The sequence below is a fragment of the Somniosus microcephalus genome, chromosome 25 (genome assembly GCF_052327205.1).
Source record: "Somniosus microcephalus isolate GS21.2 chromosome 25, FLI_Smic_1.0, whole genome shotgun sequence".
Lineage (NCBI taxonomy): Eukaryota > Metazoa > Chordata > Chondrichthyes > Squaliformes > Somniosidae > Somniosus > Somniosus microcephalus.
In genome coordinates, this window is record NC_141011.1 from 36979466 (window position 1) to 37004340 (window position 24875).

General features: G+C 48.5%; 1 protein-coding gene across 2 annotated transcripts in view; it reads right to left on the reverse strand.

The window, feature by feature from the left end:
* Positions 1-1955: 1955 nt before the first annotated feature.
* klhl21 (kelch-like family member 21) overlaps positions 1956-24875 on the reverse strand; it is a 35494-nt gene continuing 12574 nt past the window's right edge. Inside the window, exons 2-5 of one of the 2 annotated variants that reach the window (XM_085967231.1) lie at positions 17730-18783; positions 12367-12772; positions 6246-6318; positions 1956-5831 (exon numbers count right to left, since the gene is read on the reverse strand). In XM_085967231.1, coding sequence (XP_085823357.1) covers positions 5520-5831; positions 6246-6318; positions 12367-12772; positions 17730-18756 — 1818 coding nt within the window. In that variant the 5' untranslated portion in view covers positions 18757-18783 and the 3' untranslated portion in view covers positions 1956-5519. Of the gene's footprint in view, positions 5832-6245; positions 6319-12366; positions 12773-17729; positions 19142-24875 lie in introns of both variants that reach the window. The other variant, XM_085967230.1, reaches the window with a different exon arrangement.

Genomic DNA, 24875 nt, shown 5'->3' on the forward strand with positions numbered 1-24875 from the left:
TCGCCTTCCCCATATCTAACTTCCTCTGGCCCTACAACTCTCTACCCAGACTCTCACTCCAGCTTCTTATGCCTTCCACCTGCCTTTCGCCCTGCCATTAGCAGTCAGGCCTTCAGCTGCCTGGGTCCCACGCTCTGGAATTCTCTCCCTAAACTTCAAGTTTTTGGTCACTCCTAATATCGCTTCTCCTCATACCCCTGTGCTGTATAAATGCAAGTTATCTTAACTGCAGCATGGGTGACAGCTTGAGATTCAGCTGCTTTCTCCCTGAATGAGAGGATGTCTCAATCATCTAATATTGCTCCGTATGTGGACATTGGGTGTCGCTACCATCTAGTGGTTACATGCTTGACCTGCAAAACAATAGTGCAGGAAGACATGCATGAATGAGAATTAGAAATAAACAGAAAATGCTGGAAACACTCTGTGCGTCAGGCAGCATCTGTGGAGTGAGAAATAGTTAATGTTTCAGGTAGATGACCTTTCATCAGAACTGCAAGAAGTTAGTGAAAATCCATCAGAAAAAGGGCAGAACTTCAAGGTGGGTATTCCTGGAAGAGAAGTGGCAGTGAATGAAACACAAACAAAAGCAAAGTACTGTGGATTCTGGAAATCTGATATAAAAACAGAAAATGCTGGATACACACAGTGGGTTTATCCACTACGGATTTAGGAGCCTTCAAAATACAGTTAAATACTCGAGTGGTAAAGTAAGGAAATTGGAAACAGGAGTAGGCCATTCAGCCCCTCGAGCCTGCTCCACCATTGAATGAGATCATAGCTGAGCTGTGATCTAACTCCATATACCAGCCTTTGGCCCATATCCCTGAATACCTTTGGTTAACAGAAAGCCATCAATCTCCGATTTAAAATTAAACAATTGATCTAACATCAGTTGCTGTTTGCAGAAGAGAGTTCCAAACTTCTACCACCCTTTTTGTGTAGAAGTGTCTCCTAATTTCACTCCTGAAAGGTCTGGCTCTAATTTTTAAGACACTGCCGCCCTAGTCCTAGATTCCCCAACCACCGGAAATAATTTCTCTCTCTCTACCCTCTCTGTTCCTTTTAATGTTAAAACTTCAATCAGATCACCCCATAACCTTCTAAATTCTAGGGAATACAACCCTCGTTTGTGTAATCTCTTGTAATTTAACCCTTGAAGGGCTTGGAGTTTTAGTGGAGCTGAGTGGCCGTGTTCCTGACTTAAGTTATTCATCCGATAAATTCCAGAGTGTTTTAATGAAGGGTTGTATGTTTAAAGGGACACTATATCGAGAGCATTTCTGGTCAGAATAAATACTGTGCCGTCAAACTGTGGGGGAAAAAACGCACAATTTTCTCCATTTCCCCATCTCAGTTCTACGGGCAACACCCGACCTCTAGTGCCTCAATCAAGATTCCATTCTTCAGCTTTGAGCCTGGAAGATGAGTGACAGCAGTCATGGGTCATTGCAGCCCAAGCCTATTCCTGTCCTCACTGCCTTTTAAATAAATGCAGCTGGGTTTCTGGATAGGGAACAGGAACCCTGGCTGCTTTATTTTTTCCTCCTAAAGAGCCCATGGCACTATTCAAAGAAGAGCAAGGAATGATCCATGTGTAGCGAGCAACATTCTTCACATCCATGGGTTAACTGGTCATTGCTGGCAATGGGATTTTGCACAGGGCAAAATGGCTGCTGCTTTTAGCAACCTAAAAAAAGTCACTGCACTAGCTGAGAAACAAGAACTATTAGAAGGAAAGTCTAAATGCAAGTATTTATTTACTTTACCAAATGAATTGTACTTTATTTTTAATATCTCGATTGGGAATGGTGTTGGAGCTGCTCCATATTTGTTTCACATTCACACTTGGAAAAAGGAGGTTTTTGCCCCCACACAACTGGATTAAAGAAACACAGACTCCATGTTAAGTCAACATTGAACTATTATGACTTTAAAATAAATAAGCCCAATCCTTCAGAGTAAACACATTTTATTTTAGTGGAATTTTTGTGTTGTACTACTTCTCAATGTAAACTACAGTGTGCGTGTACACAATAAGTCACAACACTTAAAGAATAAAAGACACAACATTGAAGATAAAACCAGGAAGTGCTTGAAATTCACAGCATCTGAAAGAGAAAACCACTTGTCTCACCTTAAAGGTAAATGTATCAATTCTCTCTTTCAGGTGTTCATTTCTAGTTTCGATATAAGAAAAAGTCAATATTCTAAGTCTGATTCAGATTTAAAAATTTTTTTTTTTTTTTTTTAAACTGCCCCTCCTCCCAACAACCGAGAGTTGATCCAAATTGAGCTGAGCTCGATAGACCAGCAAGAAGCACCGGTTCCATCCCTGCTCTGCATTAAGCTCACCTCAGCCACCGGGGCTGCTGGGATTGGCCTCAGTGCCCCAGACTAAGGAGGAGGGAGAAAGAAAATTAAAGTAAGCGAGGGCCCCTGCTCCAGATTGCATTTGCTGGGCGAGGACAGCCCTGCCCCAAGCTCCAACCCCAGCCGCAATCAAATAACCTGCATGAGGAATGGTCGAGGAGGGGCAAGGGATCAACCAGTGCCTCAAACCGTACCCCGGCAAGAGGCAATGGTGCTTTCAGGAGAGAAGGGGTGAAAAGAGAGAAAAGACCAAAACTCCTGCTACACATTTAATGTGTTTCCGAACAAAATACTTCAAACAATTGGACTTCTAATACTGTCAGCAGCAAATAATTATATAAATTTGTTTCAGGTTGTATTCAAGTTACCACGGAACAGACATCAGCAACACCTACTTTCAGAATCCAAAAGAACTGCAAATGAAACCTCTCTTTTGGTGGCACATTCTGAATTAGCGACGCTGGAATATTTAATTGCACCCCCGTCGCTACTTCCACTGCTTTATAAATAAAAATATACATAACTGCCTCTCCCATCCCTTCTGTCCCAATCACTAATGGAGAAGGCAGGTGAGCTACGCTGGAGCAAACCTTTAGCTGGTACAGTGTTACAAGGAAACAGAGAAACTCCCTTCCAACCCTGGGTTGTGGTTGTGTTTTGTTTCAACACCAGGGTGAAGTACGGAGGGTTACAAGCCGGTTACTGCTGGGGAGGATGGGCGGAGCAATTTGAGGTGAATTAAAAAAAGATGCCCCACGAGATTAAAGTGCACCAGAAACCAACTCGCCCTCCAGGGCAGTGACACCCCAATTCTACAGTCCCAAACAAGCGGTTCCCCGCTGCACAGATTTTCTCACTTGGTATCAGGAGATTTTATCGAATTAGATCCCGCTTTAACAGAATGCAACAGCCAGTACCTTCAAAGGGCTGTTCACGAGGCCTGTTTGGAGCTCATCCTTGCCAACTCTTGTACGGGCCAAGCAGTCCTTCTAACTGGATCTCAGATCACTTTTCCTTTGCGTAAACAGTAACACTGGATTATATCAAGGGTCTTCATTAAAAGCCGGTAAAACAGCTCGCTGCGCGTTCAACATCACTCTATGCCAATCCACTCATAGAAAACTCAAAAACAGTAAAAAAAAAAGTTAGTCTCCACGTGGCTGTGACTAAATGCACAGTTCAAATAGTTCTGAACTAAACATGAAAAAATAATCAATTCCTGGACTCGCCATCCCCTCGCAGTGAAGGTTCCAGAGCCTGCTCCATGGTCAGGCACTGGCAGTTTGTGCTCTTTAATCGTTGTTGCCATATTGGAAGTTTCTTCCCCCGCCCAGGAGCCCCCACCCCCTCTCCTTGCTGGGTTACAGTTCCATTGGTGCCAAGAGCCCATTCTTCAAGCGCGAGTCTCGTGTCCTGGCCAATATTTATCCCTCAACCAACAACATCACTAGAACAGATTATCTGGTCATTATCACATTGCTGTTTGTGGGATCTTGCTGTGCACAGATTGGCAACCGCATTTCCTACATTACAACAGTGACTACACTTTAAAAGTACTTCATTGGCAAGTGCTTTAGGACATCCGGAGGTCAAAAAGGCACTATATAAATGCAAGTCCTTCTTTTTAGATAGTGAATGGCAGAAGGCTATTCGATTAGTGGGGGTATCAGGCAGGAGATAGAATTTGGCACCCTCCTGGTTTCTGCTGCTCGGGTCCACCCAACTGAACCATCATTGGCCACTCCGACAGGCCATTTTCAAAAGCCAGCAAGAGCTACAGTGCTTGCAAGCAAATAAATATCAACAAGGGCCTTTATGGTAGTTGGAGGGACAGGTCAAATCCAAATGGATCTGAAACTTGGCTGCCTCCAATTTCCACCCACCCCAGGTGGGTTTTGTTTTTAAAAAGGTAATGGCCTACAGTGTAACCTCACTGTAGCACACACCTTCATTGAAGATGCCCAGCACCTGGTACTGTGTTGTACACGGATTGGCACATTTTTAAATAGCATCTGCAATATCATGTTACATTCTTGTAATATCTGTAGCCTTTTACATTTATAGAATAGTACAGCACAGAAGGTGCCCACTTGGCCCATCATGCCTGTGCTGGCTTTTTGAAAGAGCTCTCCAATTAGTCCCACTCCCTGCTCTTTCCCCATAGCCCTGCAAATAGTTCCTTTTCAAGTAGTTCTGCCTCTGCACTGTATCGTCTGCCCCAGAGTTTAAAAAACCCCCAATATTATCTGATGTATTAAGAAAAATACCTGGACAGGAGAGCAACACAAATCAGAGCCCTCAGGGGGTCTGCGGATGTTTGTGGTCTGCTCAAGCTTTGGTCTCAAGGTTTAGGATATTGTGCCCACCCCACCCCTTCTATTGATCGAGACTCACATCTTTATCATATAAAGCAGAAAGAGGGCATCACATCACCTCACCATCTATCAGATGGGACACTAAACCAAGGCTACCTCTGCCTGTGCAGGTAGATGTTAAAGGTCCTGTAACAGTACTTAAAGAGCAGGGAGTTCTCCTGGTGTCCTGTCCTCCCCAATATTCCTCCCTCAAACATTACCACTGCAGCCAGTCATGAAGTGTGATGCTGTTCGTGGGTTCTTGCTGTGCACAGAATGGCTGCCTCATTTTCAAACATCGTTGCACTTCAAAAGTAAATTGACTGCAAGTGAAGCGTTTCTGCGATGTGATCGGGCGCTATATAAAGGCAAGTCTTTCTTTCTTAACCAATGCTTTGTAGCAAGCATCAGTGGGTGAGGAGTCCAAGGGAGAAGACAAAGCTTTTACATCTCCTCACTTAACAGAATCGGTCATCAACAGATACAGTGAAACCTGCAAGTCTAAACACAGCCGGCAGCCAATGAAAGCAGCCAATGACAGAGCCCAGCCAATATTAGCAATGCAAGACAAAACCCAATCCAACTGGGAGCAGCGACTGCTTATGGTGGCCACTTAATCCAACAAGGACAATTTTTGAATCAAGAATAAATTGGGAAAGGCCATTATCCAGTTGACACATGCCAGCTCACTGTTAGATGGTGAGCTTTTTGAAGTGGGTTAGAAACCAACTGGTTTTAGACAGAATCAGAGCAGGTTTCACTGTACAGGTTTCAGCCTTCGGTCCAATCCGGTCAGTGCAATAGGCGGAGGTTCTCGTTGTGAAGGTGCCTCCGATACCGGGCTAGATTCAGGACGTTTATTTCGTTGTTATGATTGTCATTCACGGTCCCTTCGAAGGTAACCCGGGCGGTGGGCATGAACTGCCGGAAGATGCTGACGGTCCCGTGCCAGAAGGTGGGCTGTGGGAGACGCCCCACAATGCTCCAGGCGCCAGTCTGAATGTCGAAGCTCTCGATTATGTCGGATAGTTCAAACGTGTTATCGTAGCCACCAGAAACGACCAGCTTCCCCCCCAGAGCAGCCGCACTGCCCCCAACATGGACCTGGAGTGTAGAAAAAAGCAAGATTGAACATTAGAGTCGGCACAGGGAAGCATCCTACACTGCGCAAGGATTGGTGGGAGGGAGATATGGAGCCACACCGCCTCACACACGGCACCGTGATTCTCATCCTGGTTTTCAAATCCCTCCAAGGCCTCGCCCCTCCCCATCTCTAAACTCCAGCCCACCCAGTCCCTCCTCCACCCCGCCCTCTCTCCTCCACCCCGCCCCACCCTCTCTCCTCCGCCCCTCCCTCCCCTCCCCAGCTCCCACTACGTTCCGGGACCCCTTGGTTGGGTCCGGAACTAACGCACAAGCTTGTCAGGTTCTACACTTAAAAACCCGACATCATCAAAGCACTTGTCAGCTGGTCACAATCCCTTCGTTGTACACCCCCACCTCCCCGCCCCTCTGTACCTGATTCATGGGCGGGATTTTGTCCCATTCGTTCTTTGTTGGGTTATAGACATCGATCTCTGAAGAGTCGTCCCTGTGGAGAGGGGAAAAGAGACGGGGTTTAATTATCAGCCCAGACCCCACCAGTCCATAACCAGGAGCAGAATATCGACAGAATGTTTATCCACAAATAGACACCCCACATAAAACTCTCCAACACAAACTGGCTCTTGTACACTATTTTGTTCTATTCCCACCAGAGAAAAGAAGATCTTGCATTTCTAATAGCGCCTTTCACAACCTCGGGACGTTCCAAAGCACCTCTACAACCAATGAGCTACTTTTGAAGTGAAGTCACTGTTGTAATGTTGGGAATCGAGACAGTCAATTTGCACACAGCAAGATCCCAGAAACAGCAATGAGATAATTGACCAGATAATCCGTTTTTAGTGATGTTCATTGAGGGATAAATATTGGCCAGGACACCAGAGACGCACATGATTCTGTGGCATGAAGACGAATCTCCTGGCTGCAATTTAATCTCTCTCCTCTCTCTCTCTCTCTCTCGGGCAGTCCCTCGGAACCGAGGAGGACTTGCTTCCACATTAAAAATGAGTTTGCAGGTGACTGATGAGTCCAATGCGGGACCTACAGTCTCTGTCACAGGTGGGGCAGACGGTGGTTGAAGGGGCAGGTGGGTGGGGTGCCTGGGTTGACGTGCACTCCTTCCACTGTTCGCACTTGGCTTCCGCTTGCTCCCGGCGAAGAGACTCGAGGTGTTCGGCGCCTTCCCGGATGCTTCTCCTCCACTTTGTGCGGTCTTGGGCCAGGGATTCCCAGGTGTCGGTGGGGATGTTACACTTTTCCAAGGAGGCTTTGAGGGTGTCCTTGATGCGTTTCCTCTGCCCACTTGGGGCTCTCTTGCCGCAGCGGAGCTCAGAGTAGAGCGCTTGTTTTGGGAGTCTCGTATCGGGCATGCGGACGATGTGGCCCGTCCATCGGAGCTGATCGAGCGTGGTCAAAGCTTCGATGTTGGCCTGAGCGAGAACACCGACGTTGGTGGGCCAAATCTTATTCACAGACCCGAGATCCAGTGTCACCTACATAATGCTAACCACAGGTAATGAAGTTAAAAATCAAACATGTCAGCAGGTGCGGAAACATTACGTCTTCATATAAAGTTGCTGGGAGTTGATGAGAGTCACTGAGGAGTAATTTTTGGAATAGTTTGAATGAGTCCTATTTTTTCGCTTAAAGGGACACCAATCAGGAGCTGCTCTCCAGCTCGGTCACTATGGTTCTAGGTTAGTTAATCTCTGCCGAGGTGGTGTTAATGATGCTGCAATTGGACTCTGTCTCGGAGATCAGGGAAACACGGATCCCACTGCTGGCGAACCCCCCACCCCAGTCTGCGTGTGGACATCAGGCTCAGGCTAGTCTGTAATTCCCCCTCCCCTCCGATCCAATAACCCATTGACACTCTGTTTGGGCTCACACACAGACAGCGGATACTTGGGTGAAGTAGCGGCGCTTGTGGAACTGAAGCCAAGCAAGAAGTCAGCGCCTTCGGGAGAGGAGGGGAGAAAAACTGGCAAAAATATAAAGTTGCTCTGAATCGGAATTCACGCAGTAAACAACACGATTAGATAACAGACAGTCGCTGCTGATGCCTGAAAACAAACTCCTCCGTCCCTGTGTAACTCAGGCCCACTTGTTTACTCGGTTAGTGCCTGGCTGTGTGCCTGACAGCAGCAGGTGTGGCAGCTCCTTCTCCCTTCCACTGGGTGACCAGAGAGGAGGGCAGACGAGAAGTTTTTTCACACAGCGAGTTGTTGTGATCTGGAATGCGCTGCCTGAAAGGGCGGTGGAAGCAGATTCAATAGTAACTTTCAAAAGGGAATTGGATAAATACTTGAAAAAGGAAAAATTTGCAGGGCTAAAGAGCAGAGGGAGTGTGACTAATTGGATAGCACTTTCAGGGAGCCGGCACAGGCACGAGGGGCCGAATGGCCTCCTTCTGTGCTGTACGATTCTATGAAACAGGCACAGCTGTTGCATGTTAAAAAAAGAAACAGGTAACAGAGAGGTCAAGGGCTGTTTGACTACTGACGAAAATGCCACCAAACATTGAAGCCAACCAATTTTTTTAATTTTTTTTTTTTTAATTCGTTTATGGGATCTGGGCGTCACTGGCAAGGCCAGCATTTATTGCCCATCCCTAGTTGCCCTCGAGAAGGTGGTGGTGAGCCGCCTTCTTGAACCGCTGCAGTCCGTGTGGTGATGGTACTCCCACAGTGCTGTTAGGGAGGGAGTTTCAGGATTTTGACCCAGCGACGATGGAGGAACGGCGATATACTTCCAAGTCAGGATGGTGCGTGACTTGGAGGGGAACTTGGAGGAGGTGGTGGTGTTCCCATGCAGCTGCTGCCCTTGTCCTTCTAGGTGGTAGAGGTCACGGGTTTGGGAGGTGCTGCCGAAGAAGCCTTGGCGAGTTGCTGCAGTGTATCTTGTAGATGGTACACACTGCAGCCACGGTACGCCGGTGGTGGAGGGAGTGAATGTTTAAGGTGGTGGATGGGGTGCCAATCAAGCGGGCTGCTTTGTCCTCGATGGTGTCGAGCTTCTTGAGTGTAGTTGGAGCTGCACTCATCCAGGCAAGTGGAGAGTATTCCATCACACTCCTTAATTGTGCCTTGTAGATGGTGGAAAGGCTTTGGGGAGTCAGAATGTGAGACACTCACCTCAGAATACCCAGCCTCTGACCTGCTTTTGTTGCCACAGTATTTATGTGGCTGGTCCAGTTAAGTATCTGGTCAATGGTGACCCCCAGGATGTTGATGGTGGGGGATTCGGCAATGGTAATGCCATTGAATGTCAAGGGGAGGTGGTTAGACTCTCGCTTGTTGGAGATAGTCATTGCCTGGCACTTCTGTGGCACGAATGTTACCTGCCACTTATCAGCCCAAGCCTGAATGTCGTCCAGGTCTTGTTGCATGCGGGCATGGACTGCTTCATTATTTGAGGAGTTGTGAATGGCGCTGAACACTGCAGTCATCAGTGAACATCCCCATTTCTGACCTTATGATGAAGCAGCTGAAGGTGGTTGGGCCTAGGACACTGCCCTGAGGAACTCCTGCAGTGATGTCCTGGGGCTGTAATGATTGACCTTCAACCACCATAACCATCTTCCTTTGTGCTAGGTATGACTCCATCCAGTGGAGTTCTCCTCCCTCCCCCCCCCCCCCCGCCGCCGATTCCCGTTGACTTCAGTTTTACTAGGGCTCCTTGATGCCACACTCGGTCAAATGCTGCCTTGATGTCATGGGCAGTCACTCTCTCTTCACATCTGGAATTCAGCTCCTTTATCCAAGTTTGGACCAAGGCTGTAATGAGGTCAGGAGCCGAGTAGTCTTGGCGGAACTCAAACTGGGCATCAGTGAGCAGGTTTTTGGTGAGTAAGTGCCACTTGATAGCTCTGTCGATGACATCTTTCATCACTTTGCCGATGATTGAGAGTAGACTGATGGGGCGGTAATTGGCCGGATTGGATTTGTCCTGCTTTTTGTGGACAGGACATACCTGGGCAGTTTTCCACATTGTCGGATAGATGCCAGTGTTGTAGCTGTACTGGAATAGCTTGGCTAGAGGTGTGGCTAGTTCTGAAGCACAAGTCTTCAGCATGACAGCCAAGATGTTGTTGGGGTCCATAGCCTTTGCTGTATGCAGTGCGCTCAGCCGTTTCTTGATATCACGTGGAGTGAATCGAATTGGCTGAAGACTGGCTTCTGTGATGGTGGGGACCTCAGGAGTAGGCCGATATGGATCATCCACTCGGCATTTCTGGCTGAAGATGGTTGCAATTGCTTCAGCCTTGTCTTTTGCACTCTCGTGCTGGGCTCCCCCATCATTGAGGATGGGAATATTCATGGAGCCTCCTCCTCCTGTTAGTTGTTTAATTGTCCACCACCATTTATGACTGGAAATGACAGGACTGCAGAGCTTTGATCTGATCCGCTGATTGTGGGATCACTTAGCCCTGTCTATAGCATGCTGCTTTCGCTTTTTAGCATGCATGTAGTCCTGTGTTGCAGCTTCCCCAGGTTGGCACCTCATTTTTAGGTACGCCTGGTGCTGCTCTTCTGCACTCCTTATTGAACCAGGGTTGGTCCCCTGGCTTGATGGTAATGGTAGAGTGAGGGATATGCCGGGCCATGAGGTTACAGATTGTGGTGGAATACAATTCTGCTGCTGCTGATGGCCCACAGCGCCTCATGGATGCCTAGTTTTTAGTTGCTAGATCTGTTCTGAATCTATCCCATTTAGCACGGTGGTAGTGCCACACAACACAATGGAGGGTGTCCTCAGTGTGAAGACGGGACTTTGTCTCCACAATGACTGTGCGGTGGTCACTGCTACCAATACAGATGCATCTGCGACAGGTAGATTGGTGAGGATGAGATCAAGTAGGGTTTTCCCTCGTGTTGGTTCTCTCACCACCTGTCGCAGGCCCAGACTGGCAGTTATGTCCTTCAGGACTCGGCCAGCTCGGTCAGTAGTGGTGCTACCGAGCCACTCTTGGTGATGGACAGATAACGTTTAAATCCCTGTCCCCCATTAACTCCCAGATATCTCGCGTTGCTGGTACGAACAGATCTTGGTGTTCCGATTTAGAATTTATCCACCAATTCCAAGTGGTTAAAATCAGGAAGGGTTTAGGCCGAGTAAATAAAGAGAAACTGCTTCCAATGGCTGAAGGGTCGGTAACGAGAGGGCCCAGATTGAAGGTGATTGGCAAAAGAACCAGGGGCGACAGGAGGATAAACTTTACACAACGACTGGTTAGGATTTGGAAAGCGCGGCCTGATAGGGCAGTGGAAACAGATTCAATAGTAGCCTTCAAAAGGGAATTGGATAAATACTTGAAGGAGAAAAAGTTGCAGAGATATGGGGAGAGAGCGGGGGAGTGGGACTAACTGGATTGCTCTTTGAAAGAGCCGGCGCAGACTCGATGGGCCGAATGGCCTCTCTCTGTGTTGTACTATTCTATGATTCTATTACAACAGTAACGACACTTCAAAAAGTACTTCATTGGCTGTAAACGCTTTGGGGCGCCCTGAGGTAATGAAAGGCGCTATATAAATGCAAGTTCTTTCTTTTCACTAATGAGGAGACAATCCCAAGAATAGCCCTTCCCAAACCTCCAGGCCAATTAAACTTAAACAAACCAGTTGATCGACAGAGGAGCAAATGCAAAGGAATTTCTTGGCCTTCTTGGGACAGGTTGGGGGCCCTCGAGGGACAGGGGCTGTAGTTTGGACACCCCTTGCTCTGGTGATGAGTGACCACTTCAGGAAAGTTCTGGAAGGCGGCTGCTGGGATTGGGCCGGAAGATGTGGAACAGACAGCAGGAACGACGCGGTAAACTTCGCAGCCCACCTTCCGTGGAGGTTTGCTGGGAGGTTCTCGATTACAATACGTGGCCCAGCCATTAGAAAGTCATCTGTTGCTGTTGAATAATGAAAGAAACTTGCCTCCTATCCAACATCACCCCCCCGGACTTAAAGCCATAGGAGCCAAAATCACATCATCTTCCACACCTCGTAGAATCTTACAGCACAGAAGGAGGCCATTCGGCCCATCGTGCCTGTGCCTCTCACTGAAACAAGAAATCTAGAATGACTTCAAGTCACTTAGGGGAGTCTGGAAATGAGCCCGAGGGCAGTGAGACAACATTCTCCTTAATCCAGAGTCAATCTAGTCACATCCACGTACATCCGCTGAAACTATCGGGCAGAGGGAAGCTGAACCACATGTGTGTGTGGGGGTGCGCGGGGGTGAGGGGAGGGGTGCGCGGGGGAGGGGGGGGGAAAGAGAGGGGAGGGGTGCACACATGCATGGAAGATGGGGGACAAATAGAATCGGGTTGTGTGATGCCACCACAGTTGCATAGCCTGAAACTCACCAGTGAAGCACGGACAGCAGGGCGAGGTCCAGGTGTGTAGATGGCGCCTGTGGAGATGGACTGCAGCATCAGGGGAGAGGGGAAACCACACCAACAAAAGTTCTTGGCGCTCCGGTTTATGGACACCCCCTTTATTGAAGGCCGACCCCTTACCACGTGACGTAACCCGTTTAAACTCACCGCACAAAGTATATCAATCCATTGAGAGTCACCGTCTTCGGCACAAATGACCACGGAGGCAAGGAGCCGCACACCACGACACCCCAGGAGTCAGTCTCAGGGTCATAGCACTGAATCGCCATTGACTCTTTGCCAGCGAGAGACCCGATGGCGTAGAGCCTGCCCCGGCAGGCCGTACTTGAGCAGTTGTCCATGGGGAATGGCATGGGTTGCAGGGCCTCCCAGCTGTCGATGGTGTGATCATAGCGCTCCAGGCTGTTTTGGGCGATGATGTAGATGTGCCCCTTGAGCACCACAGAGCTGTGGTACTCGCGAGCCTGCAGCATGGGCGAGACCTCGGTCCACTCGTTCACGCTGGAATTGTAACGCCACACGCAGTCGTACAGCGACGTCCCATCAGAGCCGCCTGTTAAACAAAAACAGACACAATGAAGACCCGACACTTCCTGACCGTTCCTCTCCCCTCCCGCAACCAGGCAGCCATTCTTCACGTGTCAGCCGTGGCTCAGTGGGTGGCACTCTCGCCTCGGTTGGGGGTTCAACTCCCCACTTCAGAGACTTGAACACCAACAATACCAGTGCAGTACTGAGGGAGTGCTGCACTGTCAGGGGTGCCGTCTTTCGGATGCGACGTTAAACCGAGGCCCCGTCTGCCCTCAGGTGGATGTAAAAGATCCCACGGCACTATTTCAAAGAAGAGCATGGGAGTTCTCCCCGGTGTCCTGGCCAATATTTCCCCCCTCAATCAACATCAATAAAAGAGATTATCTGGTCATTATCACATTGTTGTTTGTGGAAGCTTGCTGTGTGCAAATTTCCTACATTACAACAGTGACTACACTTCAAAACTACAAAAGTATTTCATTGGCTGTAAAGCACTTTGGGACTGTGAAAGGCGCTACAGAAATGCAAGACTTTCTTTCATGTGGGCCTAGACAGGCTATCCTGCTGTGGGAGCATCACAGCCAGACTAATGCACTTGCCATAGCGGTTTACAGCACAGAAAGGGGCCACTCTACCCATCGTGTCTGTGCTGGTTAGAGAAATCCAAACCTAATCCCACTGTCCCGTAGAGCTCTGTGTCTTCCTCTGCTTCAAATATTTATCTCATTTTCCCTTAAAAGATGCAGTGGTCTCTGCTCCAACCATTCCCTGGGGCAAAGCATTTCACGTCCCAACAACCCTGTGTGTGAAGAAAGTTTTCCTAAATTCTATCTTCCGTCTCAGTACCAATTTTAATTCGTTGACCCTCATCACTGACTCCCTGACCAGAGAAAATAGTCTTTCCCCATTCACTCTATAAAACCTCTTAAATCTCTTGGCCTTCTCTGCTCCAGTGGAACCAGTCCCGGTATCTCAAGTCTCGCCTCAGAACGATAGTTCTCCATCCCTGGCATCACCCTGGTGAATCGAAGCTCGATACCTTTAATGGGGCCCCTGAAACCACTCACAGTGCTGCCCCCCCCCCCCCCTTCCTTCTGTGTCCGCCCCTGGAAAACACTCTCCCCCAACTCTCTTACAACTGCACTTCTGAAATCCCAACTGTCCAGACTTTGGCCCTCCATTCACCACGACATTTCTGCAGCTACCGATCTGCTCAATCACACTCTCACCACCACCATTGATGCCCTAGTCCCTATTAAAACAATTACTCTCTCTCACCATGGCCGTATCCCCTGGTACAGCCCTGGTGTTTGCTCCCTTAAGTCCAAGGGATGCAGACTTGAATGGATATGGTGGACAACTGGTTTAGCCATTCACCGCCAGATCTGACTGGACCACATAAAGCATTATAGAGTCCTGCTCTCGTCTGCCAAAACTGCTCACTATTCCTGAATCATCCTGGAATGCAAAGATAAACCCCAGCTTCTATTCTCCACTGCTAATCATCTTCTTAAACCCCTCTTCTCTGTCTTCTCCACCCTCACCTCCGACAACAAGTGTGAGGAGCTCATGGACTTCTTTGTCTCTAAGATTGAGACCATCTGTTCAGCTGTCTTTGCCACTTCCCTTCCTTCCCCTAGCCCACCAGGCCAAACTTCCTCTAAGGTTCCCCCCTGCCCTAGCCCTGAACTCACATCTTTCTCCAGTTTCTCTCTGATCTCCCCTCATGACCTCTCCGCGCTTATCTTGTCCATGAGACCCACTTCCTGCTCCCTCGGCCCTATTCCCACCAAATTGCTGACCACCCAACTTCCTTTTCTGGCTCCAATGTTAGCTGACATTGTTAACAGTTCTCTCTCCCCCTCAAATCTGCAGTCATCACCCCTCTCCTCAAAAAAGCAACCCTTGACCCCTCCGTCCTTGCACTCTACCACCCCATCTCCAACGTCCTTGAACGTGTTGTCGCCTCCCAAATCCGTGCCCATCTTTCCCGCAATTCCATGTTTGAATCCCTCCAATCAGGTTTCCGCCCCTGCCACAGTACCGAAACTGCTCTCATCAAGGTCACTAATGACATCCTTTGACTGTGACAAAGGTAAACTATCCCTCCTCGTCCTTCTTGACTTGTCTGCAGCCTTTGACACGGTTGAACACTCCATTCTTCTCCAACGCCTCTCCACCGTCATCCAGCTGGGTGGAACTTCACTCGCCTGGTTCCAGTCTTATCTATCTAATCGTAACCAGAGAATCACCTGCAACGGCTTCTCTTCCCATTCCCACATCGTTGCCTCTGGTGTCCCCCAAGAATCTATCCTTGGCCCCCCTCCTATTTCTCATCTACATGTTGCCACTTGGCGACATCATCTGAAAACAGCATCAGTTTCCACATGTACGCTGACGACACCCAGCTCTACCTCACTACCTCTTCTCTCGACCCCTCCACGGTGTCTAAATTGTCAGACTGCTTGTCCGACATCCAGTTCTGGATGAGCAGAAATTTAAATATTGGGAAGACCGAAGCCATTGTTTCCGGTCCCCGCCACAAACTCCGTTCCCTAGCCACTGGCTCCATCGCTCTCCCCAACATCTGTCTGAGGCTGAACCACACTGTTCCCGAGGGGGGCGTGCGGTCTGTGTGGGCTCGAACTCAGTGGAAAGTTCACGACCTCCGAGGGATCGAAACAAGTTTAAAGAGAGGCCGGCAAGTTAAAGAGGCCAGTGCTGCTCTGACCGGCTCCAGCAACATGACACATTCAGCCTCCGACATTCGCCCTGCTCCTCTGGGAGCGCCGATCCCCCAGGCGGGGTCTGTTTACCGGTGCGGAGCTGCCTCCCCAGCCCGGGGAAGCTGAGGCCGAGTGCGGACACTGACACACGCCAGGGACAGTGTCCCGGGGAGCCGGGACTGAAAGAGTCCCAGGCTGGGATTGACAGCCAGCGAGTCCCCAGCACACTGTGTGCGGGGGCACGGAGAGATCTCCAACTCTCAGAAATCTATATTGCAAAGATCATTTACATCACGCCTCACCACAAGCTGCTAATTAAAAATAAATTGTACAAATATAAGATTCCACGCAGTAAAAATAGCCGCATGCCCTGCCCATGTCGGCACGATGTGTATGTGGAGCAAGGGCAGAAATAGCAGGACAGCATTTCCCAGCAATGTTGCTGTGAGTGTGTATGGACAGTTATACTCCCGGCTGCGCACTGCAATGGCGTACTTAAATGCACATGCAGAGTTCTGCCAAACTATCAGTTATTCATACAGCAAAGACTTGCATTTATATAGCGCCTTTCACGGCCTGAGGACGTCCCAAAGTGTTTTACAGCCAATGAAGTATTTTTGAAGTGTAGTCACTGTTGTAATGTGGGAAACACGGCAGCCTATTTGCGCACAGCAAGCTCCCACAAACAGCAATGTGATAATGACCAGATAATCCTTTTTAAAATTTTTTTTAAAGTGATTTGGATTGAGAGATACATATTGACCAGGACACCAGGGAGAACTCCCCTGCTCTTCTTTGAAATAGTGTTGTGGGATCTTTTACATCCACCTGAGAGAGCAGACGGGGCCTCGGTTTAATGTCTCATCCGAAAAACGGCACCTCCGACAGCGCAGCACTCCTTCAGCACTGCACTGGAGTGTCAGCCTAGATTTATGTGCTCAAGTCTCTGGAGTGGGACTTGAACCCACGACCTTCTGACTCAGAGGCGAGGGTGCTGACACTTACTGACACATATACCTGGAAAGTTTATTTTAATGTTAGCTCGTCACCCATGTTGGATTAGCTGTCTTTCTAGAAGCTTCTGAAAACGAGCTCAAGTCCACCTCTGAAGTGGTCTCACACTGAACAACCGAATGCAAACTAATGCGTGGTTTGGTTTTGGTTGTACCACAGACTTGTGCGGCTGTGAAGCTAAAACAATCTCTCGGGAGGAGCGGTTTAACTGCCCAGAGGATGGGCAATAAGTGCCGGCCTTGCCAGCGACACCCACGTTCTTAGCCTTAACTTAAAAAAAGTCTACACCAGCTTTTGTTTCAGATGTCTGGTGTTCACAGTTGTGTTTATTTCACCGGGTCTGTGAAGTTTAGCCGCAAGTCTCTGTTGAGGTGACTGACTTGCGTATCGGCCGTGGCTCAGTGGGTACCGCTCTCGCCTCCGAGTCAGAAGGTCGTGGGTTCAAGTCCCGCTCCAGAGACTCGAGCACATAATCCAGGCTGACACTCCCAGCACCGCCCTGAGGGAGGGGCCGTTTTTCGGATGAGATGTTAAACCGAGGCCCCCGTCTGTCCTCTCAGGTGGACGTGAAAGATTCCACAGCACTATTGTAAGAAGAGTAGGGGAGTTCTCCCTTGATGTGCGGTGATCTACTGCCACTTTCTTCTTATTTACTCTATCAAATCCCTTCATAAATTTTGAACATCTCTATTAAATCTCCCCTTAAACTTCTCTGCTCCAAGGAGAACACCCTGCAGCTTCTCTAGTCTTGCCACATAAAAGTCTCTCATCCCAAGGGGGCACAATCTTAAAATTAGAGCTCGGCCAATCAGGAGTGAAATCAGGAAGCACTTTTTCCACACAAAGGGTAACAGAAATCTGGAACTCGCTCCCACAAAAGGCTGTGGATACCGAGGGTTGACTGAAGTCTTCAAGACGGGGAAAGAGCAGGAGAGTGGGACTAATTGGATAGCTCTTTCAAAGAGCCGGCACAGGCAAGATAGGCCGAATGGCCTCCTCCTGTACTGTAAGATTGTCCGAGATGGATTTTTGTTGGGTTAGGGGTGTCAAGGGACTTGGATCAAAGACTGGGCTTGAGGTACAGAGCAGCCATCATCTAATTGAATAGATGAGCAGGCCTGAGGGGCTGAATGGGCCTACCCCCGTTCCCATGGGAACAGGGACCAGATTAAAGTACTTCAACTGGTGGCGAGGCCCTTTGGGACGCCCCTGGGCTCTGTGTAAATTCCTTTCACTTGCCTGTTACGTAGATGTCGTTGCCGAAGGCCGTGATGCTGTAGCCGCCAGCCAAGTGGTCGGGGAACTCGGCAAGGTAGCGCCACTGGCCACTCTGCGGGTTGAAGCAATCCACCGTCACTAGCTCATCACAGTCCTTGTCGCAGCCGCCCACCACCACCAGGATCTCGGCCAGGCCGGTGGAAGACCGAGCCCGCATCCTCTCACACGGGTAGTCGTGACGGTCGTACTCGGACGACTGGAAGGCCCGGGCCTGGTGGATGAGCTTGAGGCAGGCTGGCGAGTAGTAGACCAGGGGGTCGCTCTCCACGTAGGCCAGCAGGTAGAAGCGGCGGATGAAGGGCAGCCGCACGTGCTCGAAGAGCTCAGGCCAGAAGCGCAGCCGGCGTTTGAGGTCGGCTTTGACCCAGCGCAGGGCCAGCTGGTAGGCAGTCTCTTCCTTGTCGACATGCAGCCGGTCGTCGGACAGATACTCGAGCAGCCGGCGCTGAGGCAGGGCCTCGAACTCCTTCTCCTCCGACAACTCGACAATGTGGCGCAGGATGAAGCGCTTGGCGTTCTCCGCCAGGCCCCGGCAGGCATAGGCCTCGGCGAACTCCTGGATCTCCAGGCAGTTGGCCACGTCCAGCTGGCGCTCCAGGTAGGCGCAGCAGGCCTCTTTGACCGAGTGGAACTGGAAGAGGTCAGCGGCCCGAGCCAGAGGCTCCACGTTGCCCTGGGTGACGGTCACCCGGCCAGTGTAGGAGAAATCCAGCAGCAGATCCAAGATGTCGGCCTTCACCCCGTGCAGCTCCACCCGCTCGGCATAGCTCTCCTTTAGCCGGCCGGCAAACATAGCCTTGAAGTAGTGGCTAGCAGCTGCCAGCACAGTGCGGTGACACGGAAAATCCCGGCCATCCGCTGAAAGAGTCATGTCGAAGAACTTTCGCTCCACCCGCAGCTCGTTGATACCTTGCAGGATGTTGTGGGCGTGATTGGGGTCGAAGAAAGGCAACACCGAGGCCTGGGTTAGCATACTAGGCCTTTCCATCCTTCTCACCGCTGGAGATCAAACCATCTGCAATCAGAGAGAGAGAGAGGGCGAGAGTTTATTACAGGAGCGACTGGGTCCTCCAGCAGCTTTATAACCGATACCCAGTCATGTGGCAGGTTATATTTACCAGCAACTGGGTCAGGTGGAGCCTGTAAATTATCCTGACATCACTTGCCTTCAGTGGATTAAAACTTGGCTGGTTGCAGCCTCTCAACAACCCAATACGCCCAGCTCAGTCACACAGACACGGTCACAGTACAAGCTCGTGTCCTTTCTTTCCTCGCCTCCTTCCCGTTTGTTTTTGGTGGTGTTGCTTGAAGGAGGAATGTCAGCCAGGACAGCAGGAGAACTCGAATAGAGTCACGACATTGTTTGAAGTCCACTGAAACAAGCAAACGGGGCCTCGGATTAAACGCACATCCCGAAAGACGGCATCTCCAACAACGCAGCGCTCCCTTAGTACTGCACCGGAGTGTTAGCCTGGATTATGTGCTCAAGTCTTGGAGTGGAGCTTGAACACACAACCTTCTAACCCAGAAAGGAGTGTTACCACAGAGCAACGTTAACAGCATAGACCCGTAGACATTTACAGCACAGGAGGCGGCCATTCAGCCCAACAAGTCTCTCTCCCCATAGCTCTGTATCATCCTCTACACCAAACATTTATCCAATTTTCAATTAAAAGATAACATAAGAACATAAGACGTAGGAGCAGGAGGAGGTCATTTGGCCCCTCGAGCCTGCCCCGCCATTCAATAAGATCATGGCTGATCTGATCTTGGCCTCAACTCCACTTCCCTGCCCGCTCCCCATAACCCTCGACTCCCTTATCGTTCAAAAATCTGTCTTATCTCCACCTTAAATATATTCAATGACCCAACCTCCACAGCTCTCTGGGGAAGAGAATTCCAAAGATTCACGACCCTTAGAGAAGAAATTCCTCCTCATTTCCGATTTAAAAGGGTGCCCTTTATTCTGAAATTATGCCCCTAGTTCTAGATTCGCCCACGAGGGGAAACATCCTCTCTGCATCTACCCTATCAAGCCCCTTCAGAATCTTATATGTTTCAATAAGATCCCCTCTAATTCTTCTAAACTCCAATGAGTATAGGCCCAACCTGCTCAACCTTTCTTTATAAGACAACCCCTTCATCTCCGGAATCAACCTCGTGAACCTTCTCTGAACTGCCTCCAATGTAAGTACTGTATATCCTTCCTTAAATAAGGAGACCAAAACTGTACGCACTACTCCAGGTGTGGTCTCACCAACGCCCTGTACAGTTGTAACAGGACTTCCCTACTTTTATACTCCATTCCCTTTGCAATAAAGGCCAACACTCCTTGATGCAACTCTACTCCTTGAAAAAAGGCTGAGGGGTGACCTAATAAAGGTCTTTAAAATCATGAAAGGTTTTGATAAGAGTGGATAGAGAGAGAATGTTTCCACTTGTGGGGAAGAGCATAACTAGAGGCCAATATAAGATAGTCACCAAGAAATCAAATATGGAATTCAGAAGAAACATCTTCACCCAAAGAGTGGTGAGAATGTGGAACTCGCTACCACAGGGAGTGGTTGAAGCGAATAGTATAGATGTGTTTAAGGGGAGGCTGGACAAGCATACGAGGGAGAAGGGAATAGAGGGTTACGCTGATTGATTTAGGAGGAGGAAAGACGGGAGGAGGCTCGAGTGGAGCATAAACGCCGGCATTGACTGGTTGGGCCGAATGGCCTGTTTGTGCCGTATATCCTATGGAATGTATATCCTATGGAATGTATATCCTATGGAATGTGCTTCCTAGGACATAAGAACATAAGAAATAGGAGCAGGAGTAGGCCAATCGGCCCCTCGAGCCTGCCCTGCCATTCAACAAGATCATGGCTGATCTGATCCTAACCGCCAATCCACTATCACAGAACCATCTCCTGAATCTAACAGAATTAGACACACGAAATAGGAGCAGGATCAGTCTACAGCCCCTGGGCCCGCTCCGCTACCCACAGGGCTATGTCCGATCCGAACCTAGACTCATGTCCAAATTCCTGCCCGCTCCCCATAACCCTTAATTCCCTTTACTTCTAGGAAACTGTCTATTTCTGTTTTAAATTTATGTAATGATGTAGCTTCTACAGCTTTTTGGGGCAGCATATTCCATGGACCTACCACCCTCTGAGTGAAGTAGTTCCTCCTCATCTCAGTTTTGAAAGAGCAGCCCCTTATTCTAAGACTATGCCCCCTAGTTCTAGTTTCACCCATCATCGGGAACATCCTCCCCGCATCCACCCGATCCAACCCCTTCACAATCTTATATGTTTCAATAAGATCGCCTCTCATTCTTCTGAACTCCAATGAGTAGAGTCCCAATCTACTCAACCTCTCCTCATATGTCCATCCCCTCATCCCCGGGATTAACCGAGTGAACCTTCTTTGTACTGACTCGAGAGCAAGTATGTCTTTTCTTAAGTATGGACACCAAAACTGTATGCAGTATTCCAGGTGCGGTCTCACCAATACCTTGTACAACTGAAGCAATACCTCCCTATTTTTATATTCTATCCCCCTAGCAATGAAAGCCAACATTCCATTGGCCTTCTTAATCACTTGCTGCACCTGCATACTAACCTTTTGAGTTTCGTGCACCAGGACCCCCAGATCCCTTTGTACTTCAGTACTTTCCAGTTTCTTGCCATTAAGATAATAACTTGCTCTACGATTTTTCCTGCCAAAGTGCATAACCTCACACTTTCCAGTATTGTATTCCATCTGCCAAATCTCTGCCCACTTACTTAGCCTGTCTATGTCCCCTTGCAGGTTTTTTATGTCCTCCTCACTCACTACTTTCCCTCCCATCTTAGTATCATCTGCAAACTTTGATATGTTACACTCGGTCCCCTCCTCCAAATCGTTCATATAGATTGTAAAGAGTTGGGGACCCAGCACTGACCCCTGCAGAACACCACTAGTTACTGATTGCCAGTCTGAGAATGAACCATTTATCCCAACTCTCTGCCTTCTGTTAGATAGCCAATCCTCTATCCATGCCAGAATATTACCCCCAATCCTGTGATTTTTTATCTTAAGCAATAATCTTTTGTGTGGCACCTTGTCAAATGCCTTTTGGAAGTCTAAATACACTACGTCCACTGGTTCCCCTTTATCCACCCTATATGTTACTTCCTCAAAGAACTCCAGCAAATTTGTCAAACATGACTTCCCCTTCATAAAACCATGCTGACTTTGTCCTATTAAATTATGATTGTCCAAATGTCCTGTTACTGTCTCCTTAATAATGGACTCCAAAATTTTACCTACCACAGATGTTAGGCTAACCGGTCTATAGTTTCCAGCCTTCTGTCTACTGCCCTTTTTAAATAAGGGTGTTACATTAGCAGTTTTCCAGTCTGCCAGGACCTTTGCCGAGTCCAGGGAGTTTTGGAAAATTATTACCAATGCATCCACAATCCCTACCGCCACTTCCAACAAGACCCTAGGATGTAAGCCATCAGGTCCAGGTGATTTATCCGCCTTGAGTCCCATTATTTTACCGAGTACCACTTCCTTAGTGATTTTGATCGTGTTTAGCTCCTCCCCCTCCTTTAGCCCCCTGTTTGTCCAGTGTTGGGATATTCTTAGTGTCCTCTACTGTAAAGACTGATATAAAATATTCAGTGTTTTTGCCATCTCCATATTTCCCACCATTAATTTCCCGTTTGTGGCAAAGCAATCCATGCTTCTGTGTAAAGAATATTTTCCTAACTTCTCTCCTCACTCTCTTAAAGGGTTGATTTTAAATCATCACTCACTCCCCAGCTAGAGGAAATACGATTCACCCTAACACAACCCTTCAGAATGCTGAACTCCTCGATTAAATCACCTCTTAGCCTTCGCTTTTCCAGTGGAAATAACCCCCGTCTTGCAAGTCTCCCCTCATCACTATAGTTTCCCAGCCCTGGCATCATCTTGGGGAATATGTTCTGTACGCTCTCTATAGCCTCAACGTTCATTTTATTATGGGGGTGCTCAGAACTACACTCCGCACGCTAACCGTGAGCACTGTATAAATTTATCAGTAACAGCAGGTGAAATATTGGACCGTTGGTGCTCAAAGTAAATTTTCCGATCAAACATTTCATTCTTTAACAGACACCTGCAAGCATTTAGCTGGATCCTCCTATTCTACGAGTTTCCTATCTCAGCTGGGTTGCACCGAGTAGGCAAGTGCAGACCTGGTACTTCCCCACCAGGGGGCAGAAAGTGTTCGACAGCAATGGATCTCCAGCCAAGGGAGAGAGAGCGAGAGACAGCCCAAATAGAGAATGGTCTGGAAATTAAACTGTGCAAGAACAGTGGACCAGTCCTTGTGTTATTTTATCACACAGTAGAAATTCTAGGCCAACAAGAAATGATTTTGTTTATTTATTAAGTATACTAACATCGTAAAACAATAACTCTACAGCATTGTAGCTCTGAGCCCTACATATTAAACTATTCAAGTTTCTATCCCTGTTCTGTACTAAATTAGCTGATCTGGGCCAGGACAACAGTGGGCGGGAGGGGAGGTACAATTGGTCTCAACACCCGTGAGCCATGGAGAGTAAATTAAAAAAAAATCAGCCAGGATTGCTGCATCTGATCACTATCCAGTGACACCCCCACCCCCTGTTGAAAAGTGCCTGTGGGGACCATGGTCGTGGATAGGATCGAACAATGGTCTGCCCCCCCACAGTCGAATAGTTTAGGCTCACGCATGATGAATGGTCTCTTGTGTGAGGGGCTAAGTGGTGACTGGTATCATGGAACTGTACCCCCAGCAAGACCTTCAGGAAGTGGAGGAGAAAATGGCAAGAAAAGTAAAACAGACTTGTCATTTTGCCAAATATGAAACCTGGATCCTTCAGTAAACAAGCTGGCAGCTTTTGTCCCCATTTTAAATGGCTTCTGAACTCATTCAGATCCTACCCCTGGCAACAAACATAGTAAAGCTCATTGACAGGGCATTGGATTAGGATTTGCTCACAGCCATATATACACACACACACAGACACAGACACACAAGTGGAAGGGCAGATATCCAGTCACAGCACACTGACCTCAGCCATGAGTCACTCTGGTGTCACCAGGAATGTGGCTTCATAGAGAAAAGCTGAGATTTTTTTAAATCACTAATTCTCAAGGCTATAAACAAACCTAACGACTCGCCACAGAACCAACTTGTACTAACAGCTCGTTTCACAGAAACTTAATCAGACATAATTTGACACCGCACCACATAAGGAGATATTAGGACAGATGACTGAAGCCTTAGTCAGAAGTAGATTTTAAGGAGTGCCTTAAAAGGAGGAGGAGTGAGAAGTAGAGAGGCGGAGAGGTTCAGGGAGGGAATTCCAGAGCTCAGGGCCCAGGCAGCTGAAGGCACTGGTGGGGTGAATGAAATCGGGGATGCACAAGAGGCCAGAACTGGAGGAGTGCAGAGATCTCGGAGGGTTGTAGGGCCGGAGGAGGTTACAGAGATAGGGAGGGGCAGGGCCATGGAGGGATTTGACTACAAGCTCAGTGGGTAAATACACCACCCTGTGTGGGGCAGAGTCGTGCAGATCCTTTATTTGGTTGCTGGTTGGTGCGGAGTTAGCCCATCTTACCCTGGGCAGCAGTTGAGATGCTACAATTGGTCGGAATGCCCCTAAGCTGGGGGGGGGGGGGGGGGGGATTAAGTTGGTCATCCAGGGTTCCTTCTCCTAATCATTTCCAGTGACTCAACTTTAGCAGAGGATGTGATGACGCTCACCCGTGAAGCCCTCCAGTAATCTGCAGACACTCGCCGGCAAGAATAAACAAATTACATTTATATTGTACTTTTCAGATCCTCAGGACGTCCTAAAGCATTTACAGCCAATGACATACTTTTGAAGTGTAGTCACTGTTGCAATGAGGTACCAGAGGGCTGAGATAACCCCAGCATAAGTCGGTGCATTCAGGTCTGAAAGAGAAATAAAATTGACAAAAAAAAAATCCCACACATCCAGCACAAGTTAGATGCTAAACCAGGCTGGTGGGAGTGTAGTGGAATTCCAAGTGATGGTTCCAACCTTGACTCCTTATCATGTATCCTAGTGATTT